The sequence below is a fragment of the Canis lupus genome, chromosome 4, assembly GCF_011100685.1.
Source record: "Canis lupus familiaris isolate Mischka breed German Shepherd chromosome 4, alternate assembly UU_Cfam_GSD_1.0, whole genome shotgun sequence".
NCBI classification, from domain to species: Eukaryota; Metazoa; Chordata; class Mammalia; order Carnivora; family Canidae; genus Canis; species Canis lupus.
In genome coordinates, this window is record NC_049225.1 from 41,826,119 (window position 1) to 41,846,969 (window position 20,851).

At 36.3% G+C, this 20,851-nt stretch overlaps 1 protein-coding gene across 6 annotated transcripts in view; it reads right to left on the minus strand.

The window, feature by feature from the left end:
- The window catches only part of RANBP17 (RAN binding protein 17), a 301,098-nt gene that overhangs the window by 102,644 nt on the left and 177,603 nt on the right, over positions 1-20,851 (minus strand). For 5 of the 6 annotated variants that reach the window (XR_005358198.1, XR_005358199.1, XM_038534775.1 and 2 more), the window contains one exon: positions 1,192-1,251. The exons of the other annotated variant lie outside the window; for it this stretch is intronic. Coding sequence is in view for 3 of the 5 variants with exons in the window: in XM_038534775.1 (XP_038390703.1) it covers positions 1,192-1,251 (60 nt within the window). In the remaining 2 variants the exon portion in view is untranslated. The remainder of the gene's footprint in view (positions 1-1,191; positions 1,252-20,851) is intronic. 6 annotated transcript variants of the gene reach the window in all.

Genomic DNA, 20,851 nt, shown 5'->3' on the forward strand with positions numbered 1-20,851 from the left:
TTAGTTTCTAAACAGTCATTTATTTGAAAGAGGAGTACAGGTACAGCGTGAAAACCAGCAATACTGGTAATTTTGGAGAGATTCTTTCCCTGTCTCTCCCCCCACCCCACCCCCACCCACCCTGCCCAGATCTAAGGTCTAACTACCACCTGTTCAACAGAAGCTGGCTGTTTGCCTCATTTTCCTTCAGGGAGCCACTGACTAAGGATCTCCACCAGCATGAACCTAATGTCTCCCGACAGGCTCTCACTAGCCAAGAGGGACCTGGGTCGAGTGCACCAGTTATTGGTCACAGGATACACAGCTCATAGAAAGCCTCCTGTGGTGCAACCAGCTGAAACCCAACTAGAGAAGATGGGGAGTGTACATTTGTCCTGACACAGCTTTGCTCCTGCTGGCTGCCAACTCACTCCATGTCTGGGGCCAAGCTTCTGTTGGACTAGTCTTCTGTGGCTAAAACCATGGGAAAGCACTGGGTAAATATATTATCTTCCCAAGCTCATACAATGAGAAGCTAATCATGGCTATGGCACAAGTCTACTAGAAGAAGGCCTGATGAATAATTCTGGTGGAAGATTTTGAGACTATGGTTTAAAGGGGGGCATTTCAGGCATTTTATTTATAAATCTTTGCAATAGCAAATTTATATCATGATTAGATTTTGGAGCAAAGAAGTTGATGCTAGTTGAAGTTTGTGATTGGGAAATAAAAGATTTTTTTTTTTTTTTTTTTTTTTTTTACTATAATTCCTCATTCCTTTCAAAGGCGTCCACCAGAAACATTCTGGCATAAGAAATACATGTACTATAGACACCATTCAATGTAGACACTGAATAGATGCTATTCAGTGTGGATAAAGAAAACTTCCTCCTTTCAGGTATGACTAACTGGTTAGAACTGGCCACTTCAGAAATATAACTGAGAAACCTACGCTGCTTTCATCGCTCTATGCAATCATGCTATGCAGAGTCTTTGCAGTTAATACTGCTTAGTAGCTGAGGACTGAACATCTGGTTATAAAACATGCATACTGTAGATAGGTTATATAGTGCATAAAAAGTGAACCCAGACAAGGTACCCCTACACTTATCACTGTGAGCATGTAGCTATTTTAGTAATAAGAACCTGGGGCTGTGGTGAGACAAGCATAAAGACTGGTGATCCACCACAATAACCAGCAGCTCAACTCACCTTAACTATTTTCCAAGCCTTCTCTGGAACTCTGGACACATCACTCTTCAGGCGTACAACCTAAAAAGCACAGAGTTTAGGGACCTGGCACCTGACGTTAGGGACAAGGGAAGAGCAGAAGGCCTTCCCAACTTCAGATATAGGGAGGATGTGGCTCAGGATCTTTGTGGCTGTCACTTAAAATGCTCTGGGGATTTTGATTTTATTCTGTAAGCTATGAGCAAAGACAATGGTGACGTGCTGTGTAAAGCCTGGATGTGTTTATAAATACTATACAACGGGTTTGCTTCCATGGAATAATTCAAGAAACCAATTACTAGAGGATAGTCCTAGAAAAGAACAAATTATCAATAATAGTTGACAGAGCTGTTTTTAGGACTCTCTTGGCACTGTTGTTGCTCATGAGGCACTCTCATTAGGCAAGTGTGGCAACCAGGGCTATGGATTTAAAGTAGGCTCAGTTATCTCTTCATGAGTAAGAGTATGTTTTTAATAAATGGAAGTCATCTCCATGGTCATTCAGAAAGGTAAGTACATCATACAGTCTTCTACCACTTAATCTAATTCTTGCACACACACTTTCCCCCAAATTCTCTACTCTAAATGCAAAATAAATTATAGTTACGTGGGTACTAGGACTTTACCAGATCCCCACCTCTACTTCTAACATCTTTATTTTATTCTTACATGTTACCTATTAATATTCTATTTCTGTCTCCACATTGTCTCTCTGAAATGTGTCCCATTTTCTACATCCCATGCAACTTCTGTATCTTCTTCCTCCTAAGAAACTCTCAACTCTCTTTGGGAAGTACAATCTGACACAGAGTAGAGGAATAATGGCCCACAGAATGAAAAAGGGGGTGTCAATCACATCAGCCCCATTTGTACTACTCTGTCAAATCAGCTATGTTCATTATGTTCATTTTTTCATTATATTCTCAAATTTTACTCAAAATGTTGTTCCCATAATCTGTTTTGCCTTTCAATTTCCGTCCTTCATGCTAGCATAGTTAGTGAAAACTTTACTTAGTTAGTGAAAACTTTAACCTACCACAAATGCAAGTGATCAGGGTTTCCCTTCTAGTGGCCCATTAATGCCTTCCAACTCTAACACCTGATTTCTCTGGGTAGGCAATATCTAGGGCAACAGGTTAGGTCCCACTTCCATCTTAGTTTTCCCACTGAACACTTCTCCATGTTGAAAATTAGCTAAAACAAACGCAAAATCTTGACTGGTGGACCAAGATGATATGCATTTGCCCTGGAAGTGTCATCTTCTCTCAGTAAAACAGAAACAGGCAAGTAATTGTTTAGGTATTTTTGGTAACTTCACCTTGGAGGAAACACAGAATATATACGTAGTGTAATACACACGGGGTTTTGAGGGAGACTGTTACTTGCTAGTGTAGCACAGTACTTGGCAGATAACAGGCATTCAATAAATATTTTTATTTAATGAATTAACTATAATCCTAGTTAAATTATTTAGCTTCTCAGAGTTTCAGCTTCTTCATCTGTAAAATGGGAAGAATAATAACACAAAAACACAGTAACAATATTACAAACTAGGAGTCTAGTGAAATGGTTAAGTCCTACTCTGAAGCCCAAGACTACTTGGATTCTACCACTTACTGGGTGATTTTTTTTTTTAAGATTTTTTATTTATTTATTCATGGGAGACACAGAGAGAGAGAGAGAGAGAGAGAGAGAGAGAGAGAGAGAGGCAGAGACACAGGCAGAGGGAGAAGCAGGCTCCATGCAGGGAGCCTGACACGGGACTCGATCCCGGGTCTCCAGGATTACACCCTGGGCTGAAGGCAGCGTTAAACCGCTGAGCCACCGGGCTGCCCTTACTGGGTGATTTTGATCAAGTTCCTTTCTGTCTAAACCTCAGTTTTCTCGAATAAAATATAAGGATGATATTAGGACTAATTTATGATATTTTTTAGAGAGTTAGTTAATTCATGGAAAGCACTTAAAACAGTCCTGGCACAGAGGATAGTATTAATTATTATTATTGTCATAATATGTTGTAGCACTGCCAGCATAGTGTCAGAAGCACTTAGGAAGTTTTTAGTATATGGTGAGCACCAAATAAACACTAGCTATTAGCCCTCAGAACAGGTGGCCAGTAAATAGCCACTATTATTTTTAAGTAACATCTAGTCAAACATTAGTCCGACTTTAAGATTATGAGGCACACATCAAGATGACAGCCCCTTTTCTTTGTGCTTTATCTGGACCAGATGCTAGAAAGGAGATACATACACCTTCTAGGTTGGTATATGTGTAGCTTTAGTGATGGTTACAGAGAGATTAGAGGGGAGTGAGCCCTAATGAAAGGCAGCCTAACTCCTAATCTTATATCTTCTATCTTAAAGGAGGAGGAACAGAAGAGCAATGGGAAAGGAGACAGGAGGAAAACAGAATGCTCTGTGGCAAAAGGTGAGGTTTGATCTCAAGGGCTCATTTGTTATCACCTAAGTTCTTGATTCCAAAGCCCTCATTTTCTTTTTTTGAGTCCTCAGGAGTTCCTGTTTCCCATTTCCAGGGCAAGTTCTCCACTCACTGGGTAAGTAGATGCTTGATATCCTTGGGGCCAATAAATTATCAAAGTCTTCCCAATTTAGATGGGTGAGTCCATCCAGTCCTCCAAATTTTCTTTGCTAAATTAATGTACACAGAGAAAGGGTTCCAGAACACCATCATTAGAGCTTTAAATTATCAAAAAAGCTTTTGTGTGGTAGGCTCAGTAAGAGCCAAACAGGGCTGCCCTCCATATGTGAATATAATAGTGGTCTCTGACACTAGACTATGGGGTGAGTTGGTTCTTATATAGTAGGATGGATTATATCAAATTCCTAGGATCTAGAACTAGCTTAGTTCTCTTGTGACTGATGGGTAGCCAGGATGAGAGGTCCAATCTGTGGTTGTAGAGATGAGTTCCCCCCCTTCCCCAGGGAAATAGAATGGCAAAGATGGGGATGAAACATGTGATGTTCGTTTTATCATTCATCATTATACTTAAAACTGAGCATGCCTAGACTCGTGCCTAAACACATACATAGGCAATGTGATAGAGTGGAAAGGAAACTTGGGTTTAGAGTAGGACCCAGGGTCCTGTCACTGAGCAAGTTTTTAAACCTTCCTGAAATCTTTTTTCCTATTGTGTAAAATGAAGATAATCATATCTATTAAGTAGAATACTGCTGAGAAGACTATAGAAAGTGTAATGAATAAACTGTAAAAGCACAAATGCAGAAACCCAATGCAAGTTAGAGTAAGGTTGAAGACAGAACATATCTTCAACTGATATTTCCTAGGCACTTATCATTCTACATTTCCTGAAAATACAGAATTTGTAACTTATAGCATGGACAATGTTTTAATACTCAGTGCCTAGAACTTTAGGGATTTTAGGAATGGTAGGGTTGAAGAGTATTGTGTAAGGCAGCTGCACCCTCTGGGGAGTGTGGTATTACAGCCTGTATCTCACACATGCAAAAGACCAGGAAAAAAAGGACAGTTGAGAACTTGGGACCATCAAGCATGAAAACATTTCTAATGAGTCAGGAAAGTGGGTCAAGAGGGAGTGTGGAAGGAAGTAGTGGTGAATACTTAGACTCAGGAAAGGACAATGAGTGTGGCTTAAGGCTGAATTGAAAGGGTTAAAACAAAAATTGAGAATTGAAAGCCTCAGCAAATGTAAAGACATCAGTGTACTAAGGTGTTTTTGCATATTTCAGTATTGTCTATCATTTTACTACAATTTTCCTCATCAAAAGGTATAGGAGATTGTTCATAGAAACGCACTTCCAATTTTGTAACAGAAGTCAATCAGAAAATGTAATTCACATTGAAGAAAGTTGCTTCAAAGCCAACTTTGCTTAAACACATCTATTCAGTAAAGCAAGGGATACTGGCGCTGGGGAGCCATGCAGGCCTAGGGGAAAACAAAATCTCAATAAGTATGCCAAATGTGCTTTTATATTTCAAGATTCCTTCAACAGACACATTATGGGGAGATAAAAATTAGGAAAACACTGAACTTAACTAATTCAAAATGTTGAAAAAATATTTTGCATTTATGTTTTATAACCAAGTGCTTTTCCCACATTTGTCCCAAGGCAGCAGATGAAGCACTATATTCACCATTGCTAATACTAGCAATTGGAACATGCTCTTTGGCAAGGCAGAAATAAGATAATTGTTCAACATAGGCTGGCTTTTCAGAAATACTGGAAGCATTGCCTGTAATTATAGACATCTGTCACTGCTAGCCACTCAGTACTAACCCTGACATCAATATACAACCATAGCACTAAACTGCCTGCAGGCATAGCAATGGAGACCAGATACGCTAGGCAGGCAATCATCTGCTTCATCCAAACTATCTGTCAAAGGTTCCCAACCACAAATAGCTCTTACATTTTGTATCCTTAGGATAATATGTTGATTTATTTTAGATTCTCTAATATTTACAGTCTAGGCCATCTACTAAAATAAAGAAACAAAACTTATGGCTAATGGAGGCAGTTACTGTTCACAGTCATCATAAAAGGTCATAGCTCAACCCTCAAATGTTAAAAATTGATGGCAGCTTTAACAATGTGCTATCATACAGATGTTTCCTTTTGTAGAGGCAATTATTTTCAATAGCAATTCAAAATGGTAAATACAATCTTTCATCAGCAAGTATGTTGCCATACTGATCTAATAGAAATGTTCATATTTTAAAGCCTTTTTTGAAAAGTAAAGACAGGTTCATTGTTGAATATTGAAGAATCCAGATTGTCAGTTTGTGTTTAGCTATACATATAGTACCATATCTGGCAACAGTTTTTACATATACAAATGATGTGATGTCTGAAAACCAGGAAATGATATTGAAGGATAAAATACTTGGTTAATGAATGAGTCAGCTGACATAATTTTGCTAGGTGTAAAGCTTACTGAAATATACATGTGCATATACATTCATATTTTTAAAAGCCCAAAACCCGACTGTAGCTTTACATGTTACTCTCTTTTTTCTATTAAACAGCCAGAGAAGCAAGCTGAAAATTATTAGATATTTAGACTAATTAGGAAATAAGCACTCACAATTATCATAATGTGTTACTAAAAACACAGATATTTCTTGGTCTGATCACAACAGCCCATGCTGAAGAAAAACTATTAATTACTGACAGACAGTTAGCTTACAAGTGAGCTGCATCTTAAAAACCTCTTTTAAAATACAATTGCTAAATGCCTTACAGTGCTGTAATGTGAGACAGGTTCAAATCTTATTACTTCACTGAAATTAAAACCTAAGTTTTAATACTGTTCAAGTCGAACAATGATTCCACACTTTATTGCTTTTGAAATCCCTTGATGATCATAGGAAAAAATGCCCCCGAGAAAAAAAGACTGTTTTCGATAAACAGAAAATACAGTTTGCACTCTTAGCCTCTTTGTCATCACAAAAAAAGGATTTAATGCCAATTCTTTAAAAAAAGACTTTTTTTTCCACAAAATGTGCACCTTGTGTGCCATTTGTAAAATCAGTTCACTTTCTTTTATTTATTACTGCAGCGCGGCAAGGCAATAAAGAAGCTACCGATAGCTAATAAATTACATGCCTTTTAAAACAATTCTCTTGCTACAGAAACATGTAACTACAAACGTTTACATTTACATGGTACATCTCATGAAATGTCTATATTTGTGTCCTATTAACCATTTTGGCAAATTGTGAACTTTTACCAAGTAGCTGACAGAAAAAAAGACAAAGTGAATCACACATGTCGATGTGATAGAAAATAAAAGCCTTTCTAGTAAACTACTCTTATACTATTTGCACTTTCTAAAAATCCTCTAAAATTTATTGAAACACGTTTTGATAAATCATTTTATGCATCAAGAAGGTATTCAAAGATGTTCTAATCAAGGTTAATTTAAACTTAACTCAGTGAACACTGAGACCTAAGTAATTTTTCCCCCTAATTTATGTTCTAGTATCATGAAGTCTTTTAAAAATCATAGCTCCTAGCAGTTACTTAGAATAAATTATAAAAAGGAGGATCATTGTTAGAATAAATTATAAAAAGCAAGATCATTGGATGTAAGGCAAAAAAATGCCCCAAAATCTGTTCCTTAACACATTTTCTATTTTTTAGAAGATACAGAAACTTGGCTATTTATTTATGTAATAAATACTCCTATCAAACATGTCTTGCTTAGTTATAACCAATCTTCCTTTTAAAACAGTCTTATCTTTACATATTCACAAGGACTGCCTGAAAATCTTACTTTATGAAAGTAAACTGTTTATTTTGTCTTTCTTGCTTATCTAAGTATAAATGAATCCTGAAATATCTGTACTTCAATTCCAGGATTAAATTGTTAAATTAATCAGGGTATTTGCTTAATGCCCTCATCCTCTACTCTCATGATGAGCGTGTATTTATGAGGTAGTGTATTGTCTTTTATTATTAATTTCCTCCATTTCCTGTAATAGCTATCATAGCTGTGGCTTTTTTTGGTTTCATACCTACAAATTTCAACTTTGCTCAATTATGCATGATGAACAATGCTTCAATTTTCAAAGCATAAACAACTTTGTTCCTTTTCATATTTATTTCAAGAGGACAGTCTACTGTACAAATGAATAAAAATTCTATATTCTACAGCACCCCATTCTTCTATCAGATCTACTTTTCCCTGCTGCCTCTGGAAATCAGCTTATGATGATAAACAATTAGGAAATTTGTGGGAGATAACCTTTTTTGAAGAGTTCAATGAAATAATTTTTTTTTTCATCTTCACAGATTTTTTTAAAAGGGGAGTCATTACCATCATAATGATGACCCATAAACCATATATGTATGTATACAGAGAATCTTTGTACATTCCCTAATTTATCTTTTGCTTCTTTTTCATTGTAAATGCTTATGTTTATTGAAATCATGACCTTTCCCCATCCTGTAGCTGATTTAAAATGGTAAAATTCTCGATTAGCAACTGGGAAAAATAGGTGACAAAATATCTACTTTCTCTATGGCCCCTGTCTTTCCCTCATCTCATTAACAAAATTTTATTTTAAATATTTAATTACTTGTATTATCTTCCTTTTAGCTAGGAGAGGGTTCAATCATTGTATCATTTCTCTTGGATCACTAAGAATGTATATTCAAAGGACAGGTATCATGAACTCCATTTTTTTAGATGGGGAAAATCAAATAGTGGTTAGGAGATTGCTCAAGATTACACAGTAAAATGACCTCTTTTCCAATTTCCTATTCACAGGTCTCACTATTTGACAACACTGTTTCCTAGCTACTGGGAAAAATATGTATTCACTGACATTTATCCTGGTAAATCCAAATTAAACTTTCTATTGAGTGCTATTCCATTCAATGTATGTAAAATAATCCTGACTTATATTTGGCAACAGTATGACAGAGTGGAACCAGTAGGTGGTTCTTGGTGCCAATTGAGAGGGGTAGGGGAATTCATTTGTTTTACCTTAGAAGCGTGGAACATTTATTTTTACGTCAACCTCCTTAATTTGGTAAACAATCTGAAGTATATTGATACCTAGATTTCTTGGTCTCCTTTTGCAATCTTGAGTGGAAAACTGGAAAAGTGGAAGAGATAAAGCTGGACTTTTCTGGCCTCTTTTTGCACCAATATGCAACTCCTAGTTGTATTTTACTTATCTGTTTATGTAATTCAGAGAACTGAATGACACTAAAAGAAACCCTGAATATCACCTAGAAATCCTTTCAGGACTTGCCCAAGATTAATCAGGTGATTTCCTTCATGTTCCCACTGTTTTTCTGCATATCAGTTACGGGCGTCACCATATTGAACAATGTTTGCTTGTCAGGTATGTCTGTGTTCTCAACCAGAGCCTGTGATGGCAGGACTAGCTCTCTCTAGGTACATAGTGCCCAATCTGTAGCGCATAGTAGGCAATTATATGTATAGTTGACTCTTCCACAATAGTTTGAACTGCAAAGGTCCACTTACAAGAGCAGACTTTTTATAGTTTGGTACTATAAATGCATTTTCTCTTAATTAGGATTTCAAAAACATTTTCTTTATCTTACTTTATTGTAAGAATATAGTATATAAAACATGTAACATTGAAAATATGTGTTAATCTACTGCTAATATTATTGGTAGGGCTTCTGGTCAAAAAGTAGGCTATTAGTGTAAAATCTGGGGGGAGTCAAAAGTTATAACTGGATTTTTGACTATGTAAGGGGTTGGTACCCCCGATCCCCATGTCATTCAAGGGTCAACTGTATTTGTAATTCCAATGTGTATTTTTCCAACACCACCAATTCTCCAATTCTCAGTGAAGACTGATTGGATGTCCCCAAAATTTAACTCAATTCTGACATTATCGACCTTGAGATAGTGTCAAATTTCATGGGTTTAAGGGCTCAGTCCCACAAGGCTGCCCCTAATTCAGGAGCCAAACGAAAGGAAAAAGAGAACAATACAACTTAAGATAAAGATGGTGAGAATCAGCCTGATAGAGGGGAGCTATTGGAACTAAAATTGGCAAGTAGGTGGAGCTAGATTGTAGAGGACCTTAGAAGCCAAAGAGTGCTGGCTTGATGTAGGCAACAGATAAGTCTTTGAGTAGGACAAGACTTAATGATAGAAGTGGTGTTTCAGATTTGTCCAACTAAACTACACTATGTATGATGGACCATAGCCAGAGAGGTCAAGCTTTTTTACCCTTCTTGGACCCTCCATTGTCTCTAATATCATGTGTTCCCTCTCTTTGATATTCCAACCTTAATGGATGTACTAGTCTTTGGTGTCCCATTTTTCTAATTCTTTATTTTTCATTAGAAATTTCTATTCTCCACATCATTGGATGGAGAGTGATCCCTGTCCATCCTCACACACCCAGTTCCTCGTATACACTCAGGAGGCTCATCTGCTTACATAAGATAACAATTAAATATGCACCAAGATAACTAAATCCATAGCTCCAAAAGTAGGTACTGAATGTGGAAAAGAAATCCCTCTTTGCCTCAGCTGTATTACTGAAGAAAAGTAAAAGGGTTGGGAACTGAAAAGAAATGTGAAAGTGGCAACATTATGACAATCTGGCTCTATTTCCTCACACAAGAGAAAGGTCTGAGGTGTGCCAGGAACTTGAAAGAGATTACTACTGCCTATATTAATTATATAATACAACATATCAGCTCAAAGGCTCACTTGGTTCCTTATTGTTTCTGACTACAATTCCCATGACCTACCCTCCAACTATGATCATGAACCTCAAAAGGCTGGAGATGTATCCAGATATTTCTATCTTTCCTTAATAGCTACCTCACAATCTTTCATTCATGGACTTTCAAACAATGTATTTTCATATTCTGGCACTGCTTGGAAAAACAAATTCTATGCATTTTATTATCCATCATCAAAAGTAAAATGTCCTCATTTTTCCTGAAATTGATGTAGGGCTAAGAGGACTCTTGAATTTAAATATTTGAGAAATTTTCAAGTCCTAACAAAATAATGATTTAAAAAAACAAAAACACAATCTTCCCTCTTAACTGTTCAACTTTCTACACTGAAGATGCCTAAGACTTTCATACTGTTGATTTTATAGTGTATATGTAAGCTGTGCTATAAAAAAAGTGAAATATATATCTATAGTGTATATATGTAAGCTGTGCTATAAAAAAAGTGAAATATATATTATATCTATTAACATTGTGTTTTTAAGTCATTGAACCACTGGGGCACGTGGGTGGCTCAGTAAGTGAAGAGGCTGACTCTTGATTTCAGCTCAGGATCAGGGTCCTGGGATTGAGCCGGAGTCTGGCTCTGTACCTAGCAGGGAGTCTGCTTCAGGATTCTCTCTCCTGCTGCCCGCCCCCGCTCCCCCCTTCTAAAATAAATAAATAAATCTTTTAAAAAAATGTCATTTGAACCATTGAATCTTTGTCGAGTCTCTTGTCCACAGACTACATTTTTGGGTCGTGACAAAGGTCCAGAAATACATAACAACGTAGCCGTTTAATTCTGACTACAATCTTGAAAGGTGACTAGAGGTCTTAATGCTGACAGACAAAAACGTTTGAGGAAAAATCAAATTAGCTATTGTAAATTATTAGAAACATGCCACAACTGTTTTTCTTCTTTCTTTTTAAGTAAAATCATTTTTAAAAACCTTGGAAAAGCAGAAGCAGAGGAACAAGTGCCAACAGTATTTTTCAGTGACTAGAGAAGAAAATAAAATGCCTATATATGATCAAAGGCTAGAAAGAGTCAGGAACTTCACAAACCAAATGAAGTATGCTCACCTGCAACTAAATAAAATGTACCATCCCCGATTCCTTGTCTAGAAACCTTCTATCACATAGCAAATCATCTCCTTAATATGACATTTTTTAAAAGCAGTGTAGAAGAGTCCAAATTCCCAGTCTCAAGTATGACCTGAACAATTTTCTCTATTTCTCTGAGCAACAATTTCTTCATCTACAAAATGAAGATAATACCTACATCTTGTAATGTTGTAGAGAGGACTAGCAGTAATTTGGATACAATGCCTAGTACGCTATCTGGTGTGCAATAGGTACTTTATAAATACTATTTATACTGAGAACATAAGTTGCATATCTAGAAAATAACTAAGCTTATAAGGGATTAGGAGTTTTTGTTCAATTGTGCAGTGCTTTTCTTTTTCTTTTTTAAACAAGAAGGGATAAGTAAACCATCATTTGTATTCAATCACTATGTATCTGTCGTTAATGTATGCACCATGGCCAAGTATCTATTTAAATTTAAATTTTGATGGCTGAGAGTAAGTAATTGGAAAGGGAGAAAAGCATTTTCATTACGTAACATAGAACATACTGCACCTAAATTAAAAAGTAACTATTCTCTTGAGCATTAAATGGGAATATGCTAAAAGCACCAGGTTTTTAAAGAACGGTAAGGATTCCTGGCTTACTGTGAAAAATTCCCACTTTTAAAGCTTTTTTAAAAAACTCCAAAATGGCTGACAGTAGGTAAAGAGAATATAAAAGCAGATGGTTCGGACAGCCTGAATACAAAAAAGCAGGTCTTAGCAAAACAGAAGCATTTGCCAGTTTGCCAACGCTGCTGGTTCCTGCTTCCACATCCCACTTGCATCCCTCCCACATCTGCTCACTGGTGTTCACGTGACACACTCAACTGAAGCAAAGGATGAAGAGCAACAACCTGCAAGTCAAGAGCCTACTGAGATCTGTTATTTAACAATGGAACTCCCTTGTCTTTGCAGGATTTTCCTCACCATTTTAATCTTACAGAGGTGGAAGAATTGTCTTTATTCAAAATGAAGACATGGTCCTCAGATCTAAGATAACTATTTTAACAATAACACAATAAAGGGACATTAATATCTAGTTTATGGAACACATTAATAGAGATAGATGCAAACTAACTCAAATCTTAAACCATGTTTGCAGATTATACCCTCTACTACCCCAGTGCAATAAAAGAAGAAATTGCTATAAATAAGCTTCTAGGGAAAAAAAAAAAAAAAAAAAAAAAAAAAAGCTTCTAGGAACAGAAAGCAGTCACAACATCTTAACCAAACTGCATGTTCTTACAAAATATCATACTTTTTTTGTTTTGCCCTGAAAAAACTAAGCTAGGAACTTCAAAGGAGACTATGATATAATTTAGAAGAAGGCTGAAAATACACTAAGTTAAAAGAATAAAATTAACAGTCATGTGGTGAGAGGACACAGATAGGAAACAGAATTCTCTTCCCTTTCAGATTCCCTTACTGGTGTGAAATGGGAGTTTGGAAAATCCCATAATGGACACTTGTGAAAAATGAGCATAACTCAGACACCAATAGAAAGGAGTAGTGTAAAAGATACAGATAGAATATCACCAAAAGGGGTTAGGGATGCTGAGAGTAGATGCTGGTAGATATCAAACTAAGGAAGGAGACCTGGTAGAGGAAGCTGAGGTGATTTTATGAAATTGGTAAAGTCAGCATGAAAAGTGAGATGGCTCAGACATATTAACTGCAAAACCCACAGTCAGGTTCACTTTGCTAACACTCAGGACCTCTGAGTTGGCCCCTCTAGCTCTTTTACCCTACCACTGTGGGTACTGGACTTTCAGGGACAGGGATGATGAAAATGATGATGTAGATAATATAAGCAACTATGATTTACTGAGTGTTTATTATGTGCTAGGTACTATTTTAGGCACTTCAAATGCCTTATCTCATTTAATCAATATAACTCTATGAAACAGGTGGGCATTAGTACCACAATTTTACCACTAGCAGAAACTGAAGCTCAGAGAAGTTATGTGATGTGTCTTACGAGTCACATAGTGTATTGACAGAGTTGGGATTTGAACTCAATTAAGAATAATGCCAAAGACTACACTCTTTCTTATGTGATCATGAAATGCTCTAAAATATATAATAGTTACATCAATACCAAATAGGATTAAACTATAAAACTTTTTGCAAAGCACATATAACAGCATCAGTCATGGGTTCATAATCACTTATACTATCAAAAAAATCACATTCTTGAAATGGGTTTTTCCATAGAACACTGAAGTTCAATGAATTAAAGTAGTTTACTATCTGATATTTTTTTTTTTTTACTTTTTAGTTCCTGAGAAAAGATAAGCATATCATAATTTCACTTGTTCTTCCATTTTTCCATAGACATTAACATACAGTAATTACAAATACTTACTAAAGTGTCTATGTCAGTCATTGCGTTAAGCCAGGGTTTCTCAACCTGAACACTACTGACAGTACACAATACTACTTCTCTAACAAAATAAATTAGGTTTCCCAGCCCTGAAGGATTGTGAAAGATACTTTTTTTCCTGGTTTAACTTACTACTATTACCTGGGGGAAAATTTTAAAAAGGAATATAATATAAAACAAGGCTCACACTACTCTAATTTCCTTGACTTGCTCCTCTTATGCTAAGGTGGCATGCGGTAGAAGTTCTTAACTTTTGGGGGAGGTCGTGAACTCCTTTGTGAATCTGTTAAAATACTGACCACCCTTTGGAAAAATGTACATGTACAACACTTTGTGTGTTTGCACTTACCCTACATGATGGCTGTGAGGCTTAAATTGATTTTATTGCTGAGCAGCTCCCCAAGCACTGGCACCTAGAGCTACACAACAGCTTTTTGATATTTCTATTTTCTTGTTCTGCTTTTTCTACAAAAAAGGGCCTCATCCACTCTCCAGTTTGCTCCTGATTTTTAGTGGTCATCATCTAGGTTTCCCTTCAACTCTTTCATGCATGTCATACACACTTGATGTTTAGCCTTACTATGTGCTCACTTCACCCCGATGCCCAACATGAAAGGAAATATCCTTGGATGCATTTCCTTACCAATGTTAGAGATAGACTCTCATGAGATTGTTGCAAGGAATAGAGAAAATGTATGTGAAATGTTTGGCATTGCATATTATAGGAGATCAATAAATGTTTATTCTTCCTCCTGGGGCCTATTAGACACAATATGGGATTTCTTCTGCAATACTGTTCTTAGAGTACTTAAAAATCCACCTTGATAATTAATGTTTTTCCCTGCTTTGTGGGGGAAATTTTTTTTTAAAGGAGAGGTAAAGCATTACACAACCTCATGGAAACACTTTTCTAGGGAATAAAGTAGAGAGCCTACCTTGTGACTTTCAAGAGAATAAACATGACAGGTCCTTTGGGCCTGTTCTCCTTTATAGTTTTATTACTGTCATGGGCAATTTTTGTGGTGAGACTTGTAATTGGGTTTTGCTTGTTATTTTATCTGTCCCTTCTCTATAACTCTAATAAAAAGACATATTTTTATTTTTGCTAGTATCAAAACATTTAGAAATCCCCAAAAACCTTTGAAAAGTTTAGAGGGCCAGGGAACACTGGGATCGTGGACACAAGTAAGGGCAAGTCAACTCTGGGAGCTTTTCGTATATGAATTGTCCCTAGGAATTTATGTCAAAGAAAAGTGTTCCTTTTCTGTTTTATTAAAGACAAAGGACTCTTGGTTAGCACAGGATGAAATATAAATTTTTATTTTTTTTAAAAGATTTATTTATTTATTTAAGAGAGAGAGAGAGAGAGAGGGAGAGAATCTCAAACAGACTCCTCACTGAGCAGGGAACCTGAGGAGGGCTTAATCTCACGACTCATGAGATCAGATCTGAGCTGAAATCATGAGTCAGACCTTAAGTGACCAAGCCATCAAAGTGCCCCGAGATTCTTATTTTAAAACATAGGTGGTCAAGGAGATAAATACAAGCTTATAGACAGAGGATAGTAAGATGACAGCTTACCCCGAATGCTGGTTGAGTCCAGAGTATAATGTCAAGAAAAATGGCCCCCAAAGACAAACTGTTTGGGGCTTCTGATGAGAATGAAAGCCTTATTATGTTTCTTAAGAGCCATTGCTAAGGTTACTAACTAAAATAATTCAAGCTAAGAAATCTGGGTTGACTTTTCTTTACATAGAAATCCTGGTATTTAATGTCTAGCCTTCATAGTAAATGCTAAAGCACCTCTTGATAAAACAATAGCCCTTTCGATTTAATACCATGCAAGCATCCCACAAATCATTTAATACTGCATTTAGTCACAAAAAAGCCAAGTGAAACATAAAATGCTCTCCCAGTAGGCCACTTCTCCATACATCTTTATGCCTGGAGGCAAAATCTATCACAAGCAAGAACACTCAAGAGAAATAATAATATAAAAATCATGTGTCCTTCCCGTTCTCAGTTCCCTAGAACCAATGCAGAGCACTCCATGGTCTGTGACATCCAAAGACGATGATGACAAAGGAAACTACAAATTACCCCGTCTCACAGTAAGTCATAATGTCATTTCAAGTGAAGCAAAACATGAAAAGGGATTTCATAGAGTCAAACACTCAGTTTTGAAAGGTCCTCCAAATCTGATCTATGCTGTGTTGTGGCAGGCAGATACTCTAAAGGACAAAACACCTTTAACATATAATAGACACTTGTTGCTATTGGGGAAGAGGCTGGAGGCACCACTGGCAGATACTAGTGACATCAGTAAGTCAAAGAGGCCGAGGTGGCTCAAGGGCAACATACAGTTTGTATTTCTCCCCCCTCCAGGATGAAGACACTGTCACCAAAATAACTTCTGAAATTCATAAATTTTCAATAACTCCTCTTATCTAGTTAAGTCTTCAATGGCACCCTATTTCCTACAGGATAAAAATCTTTCTTTACCCTGCTGCGGAGCACTCCTCTTAATTTGTCCCTTTCCCAACTGCAGTAAAAAAAAAAAGCTTTCCCTTAACTTCCACTCTATTGCCCAGAATTTCACCCTACTAAACCTTCTGGCATAGGCTGTTGGGCTGATTGTGTCATGCTTTCATACATCCATGGCTTATATACTCTGTTACCTCAGTTGAGAACAGTCACCTTACCCTTTTTAACCTGGCAAAATCATCTCTATCTTTAAGACTTAGTTCAAATGTAACTTCTCATGGGATACTTTTCTTGACTTCTTTCATATGGTACTTATAAACTTCCTTTGTCATACTGACTTGTCAATTATTTGTTTATCCATCTGTCTCTTCCACTAGTCTGTGAGCTCTAAGCATAGTAACTCGGACACAGCAGGTATTCAATAAAAAAAATTTTTTTTTTAAAGAAATGAATAAAACCATTGCATTGAAAATCCTAGTCCAGCAACTGAGATTACTTTAGAAAGGTAATTTGCTTCTCTGGGCCTGAAATTGCCATCTGTAAAATCAGGAAATGGTGAAAAATGTTTTAAAGATGTGAAATCATTTTTTCAAATAAAAGTTAACCTGGAAGCTTATTACTATGAGAGATGGATTAAGGCAAAGTGCTCTGGTTCATGGAAGGGGAAGATGACCTGTCAAGCTCTTTCTCCCATTGCCCAAAACCACAGAGCAAGCTGGAAAACTACTGGGCTACATATTTTATGAGTTTTTCCACTTCTAATATTCTATAATTATGTGATGCTATTCACTGTGTCAAAGAAACATGTACAAGGATTATTAAGTGGAAAAATTCCACTGTTGTATTGTCTTTTAGGAACAAAAACTTCAATTTGAAAGCATATTTTCCCACAGTGGATTAGTCTGTTGATATATCAAATTTGGATTTACTAACTGTGCTACACAACCGAGTAATTACAGAGCCGTTTATCCTATTAGCTTACCAGTTAAAATCAGGTTGTGACAATCATTAATTTTAAAAGCAAAATGTTTCAATTGATCAAATATTTTTTAAATAGAAAATAAACTTTAATAATCTTTTAAGAAATCAGGCCTTTGGGATGCTTGGGTGGCTCAGCGGTTGAGCGTCTGCCTTTGGCCCAGGGCGTGACCCTGGGGTCCTGGGATTGAGTCCCGTATCGGGCTCCTGCATGGAGCCTGCTTCTCCCTCTGCCTGTGTCTCTGCCTCTCTGTGTGTCTCTCATGAATAAATAAATTAAAAAATCTTAAAAAAAAAATCAGGCCTTTATCACTTATGCTGGAAAGAAGAGGTAAACACCTATGAAAATTTTAGTCTTCATATGCCTTTGTAGTTAGTTATGAGCTCCAGGTCTGAAATATTGTTCTTTCAGTCATTAGCTATCAATGATGGTCACTTATTTTGAGACTTAACTTCCTTATCTCTAAAACTGATACAATATTTGCTTTACATTGTTGTTAGAAGGACTAAAGTAAATTATCTAGCAGACTGACTGGCACATGGAATAGACTTTGAAACAGTCTATATTTTATTCCCTAATGAATACTAATGGACTAAAAGAGACAAGGTTTACTAGAGTTCAATTAAGAAAAGTCATTTGTTTGGTCATCAATAACATGACCACTCATCTTACCACTGGTAACTTATTACTATAAAAACACTATGTTTGAATATATTCAATATTTGCATTATAACTGAAAAGTAAATTTGAAATAATTCCATTATTCCAGGTAGAACATTTGGTTGACTCCATCATGAACAGTGATCCCAGCCAGGGCTCTAAGGCCTCACCACACAGAGGAGCATATATTTAGTAGACATTCAGTTAGTGATACAGCATTGTACATCTGGTCTCTAATATTTTTTTTCTCAATCACAGTTTGAACAATTGAAACTACTTTTTAAGTTATATGAAAAGAGATCAGTTTTGTTTTCAAGAATCATCTATTATCTTGAGCAAGGCTCTATAAACATTCTAACAGAGATATAGAGCACAGAAACCAAAAATAGCAGCTTTATTATCATTACAAACCAGAAGTAAACCAATGGCCAGGCCAGGTAGGAATTTAACACCTCTATTTCCAATATCAATATATAGGAAAGATTCTGAACTAATGATAGGATCTTGTATAATTTAAACAATCTACAACTATTGGTATTTCACAACGGTTTGAGTTTCTTAGCCTTGATTTTACTCTGAAGCAGTGTATTTCTGCATTTTTTTTACAAGATAAATACTAAATATAGAGAATAGAACCAAAGACTTAGATAAAAATAGAGGTATATAAAATCTGTGGCGAATATATGCCAACTGTTCTATGATACAGGTATTACTCAGCATTAGGTCATCATTCATAATTTTAAAAATGAAATCTTCAATAAGCATACAACATTTAAAAATTGAGTTACTTGATTCAGGGCTGACAGTAGTAAAAATTAATATAGATACTCTGCAAATTAGTTTCACAAAATAACCATTTTGATTTTAGTCTTCTCTAAATTAACCAATTCTCCAATTGAGACATTTTGGTAGATTGAAATATGTATTTTATATTTTTTGCTTCATCCTTGATAAATCAACATTAAACACAACCTTCATTAATTGAATTCTTATGTCTGAATATATTTTCTTTTCAATGGGAAAGATATCTTGTCTTCATTCAGTGGAAGACACTATAGTGAAAGGTCCTCTTTGACACATTCATTTCAAATAAGCAGCTATGCCAGTAAAGGAGAGGAGGGAAGAAAAACACTGAAACTTTTGCAAATGTTTCTTAAATGAATGGTATAAGGAAGAATCAGATGGAAATGAGTAAGAGCAGCCTATCATGGGAATAAAATGGCCTTAGGGCTGTCCTAATATGATCAAGTAGCCAACAAGAATTTCTATTTTTCATTCCTTCATTCAACTGGGATAAAGAGCAGGGAGAAGACTTAGGTAGTTAGGAATATTCTGGACTTGAAATAGCTTTTCATATCTTCATGATACATGAATGCATTTCTACAGTAAGGTAAGGATAGGTTGAAGAGATTTTTGGATACAGAGTAGATGCCTACTTCAAATTACTCAAGATTTTTTTAAAAATTGGATATAATTTACATAGGATAAATTCAACCCTTTTCAAAAGTATACAGTTCTGTGAATTTTGAAAAATGTACATGGTTGTGCAACTACCATCACAATCAATATATGTATCAATATATCTATACTAATTATTTCCATCATCCCAAAAAGTTGCCTTGGGCCTCATTGTAGTCAACCTCACTTCTATCCCAGTACTTCAGGATCTTCAAGTCCAATAGGATTTGTACCAAACAAAGAAACAGATGACTGACCATCAAAGAGGATTTGGATTAGAGTTTCTTAAACTGGGGCATGATATATCTGCTCTTTATAACCCAAATTCTGCCCACAGAAGAGATAGCTAATCTAATGTTTGGTAAATGTATTCAGTTGCAGTTCCAGTTTTACCACGTAGCATAATATAGCTTATTCATTTAATAAATGTCAAACTGAAGTTGATAAATTTGAGCTTGATAAATACTCCAACATATGTCAGGTACCATGGTGCTGGTATGAACAAAATCAAATATGATCTCCATTCTCATGGAGGTTACAGTTCTAGTGGAAGAGACAGATGTTAATCAAATAATCATACAAATAAACATTATTACAAATTGTGAGAGACACTAAAATGAAAATGTAAGACGTTATGACACTATACAGAAAGGTAACATAACCTGGTCTGGGAGATCAAGGAGGTCTTCTATGATGAAGAGACAATTAAGTTGAGAGCTGAGAGGCAAGTAGGCCTTAACTGGGTGAAAAGGGAGGGTTGGAAGAAATGGAAAAGAGAAAAGAGGATTCCAGATAAGAGAGGTGATAGGTACGAAGGCCGAGAGTTATATGCGAGTATGGTGATTCAGGGTCTTAAGGAAGGCCAGGAGCTGGCTAGGCAAGGCAAGTGGGGGCTACATGCAGTTAAAGAGTACATTGGGGTTAGATGAGTAAGGGCTGTGTAGCAACATCCTAAAAACACTGGGAAGCATTTAAACAGATGGAAAGAGTCAGATTTATATTTTTGAAAAAATTACTTTGGCTACACTGTATACGATAGGCTGAAAGCATGAAGTGGGAGGGCAAGAATAGAATGAGGATTCAAGCTGGGAGGGTAATGTAATATTCCAAATAAAAAGATGGTGACTTGGACTGGGGCTGTTGAGGAAACAATAGGAATGGACAGACTGGTGAGAGACTTGGGAGGTAATGAATCCCAGAATTTGGTGACAGTGCATGAGGAAGAAATGAAATAGAATTCCTAAGCCTCTGGCTTATGCCAGAATGGTGCCATTCATCAAGGGGAGTAGCAGTGGTAGAAGATCAATTTATTTCAAGAAATATT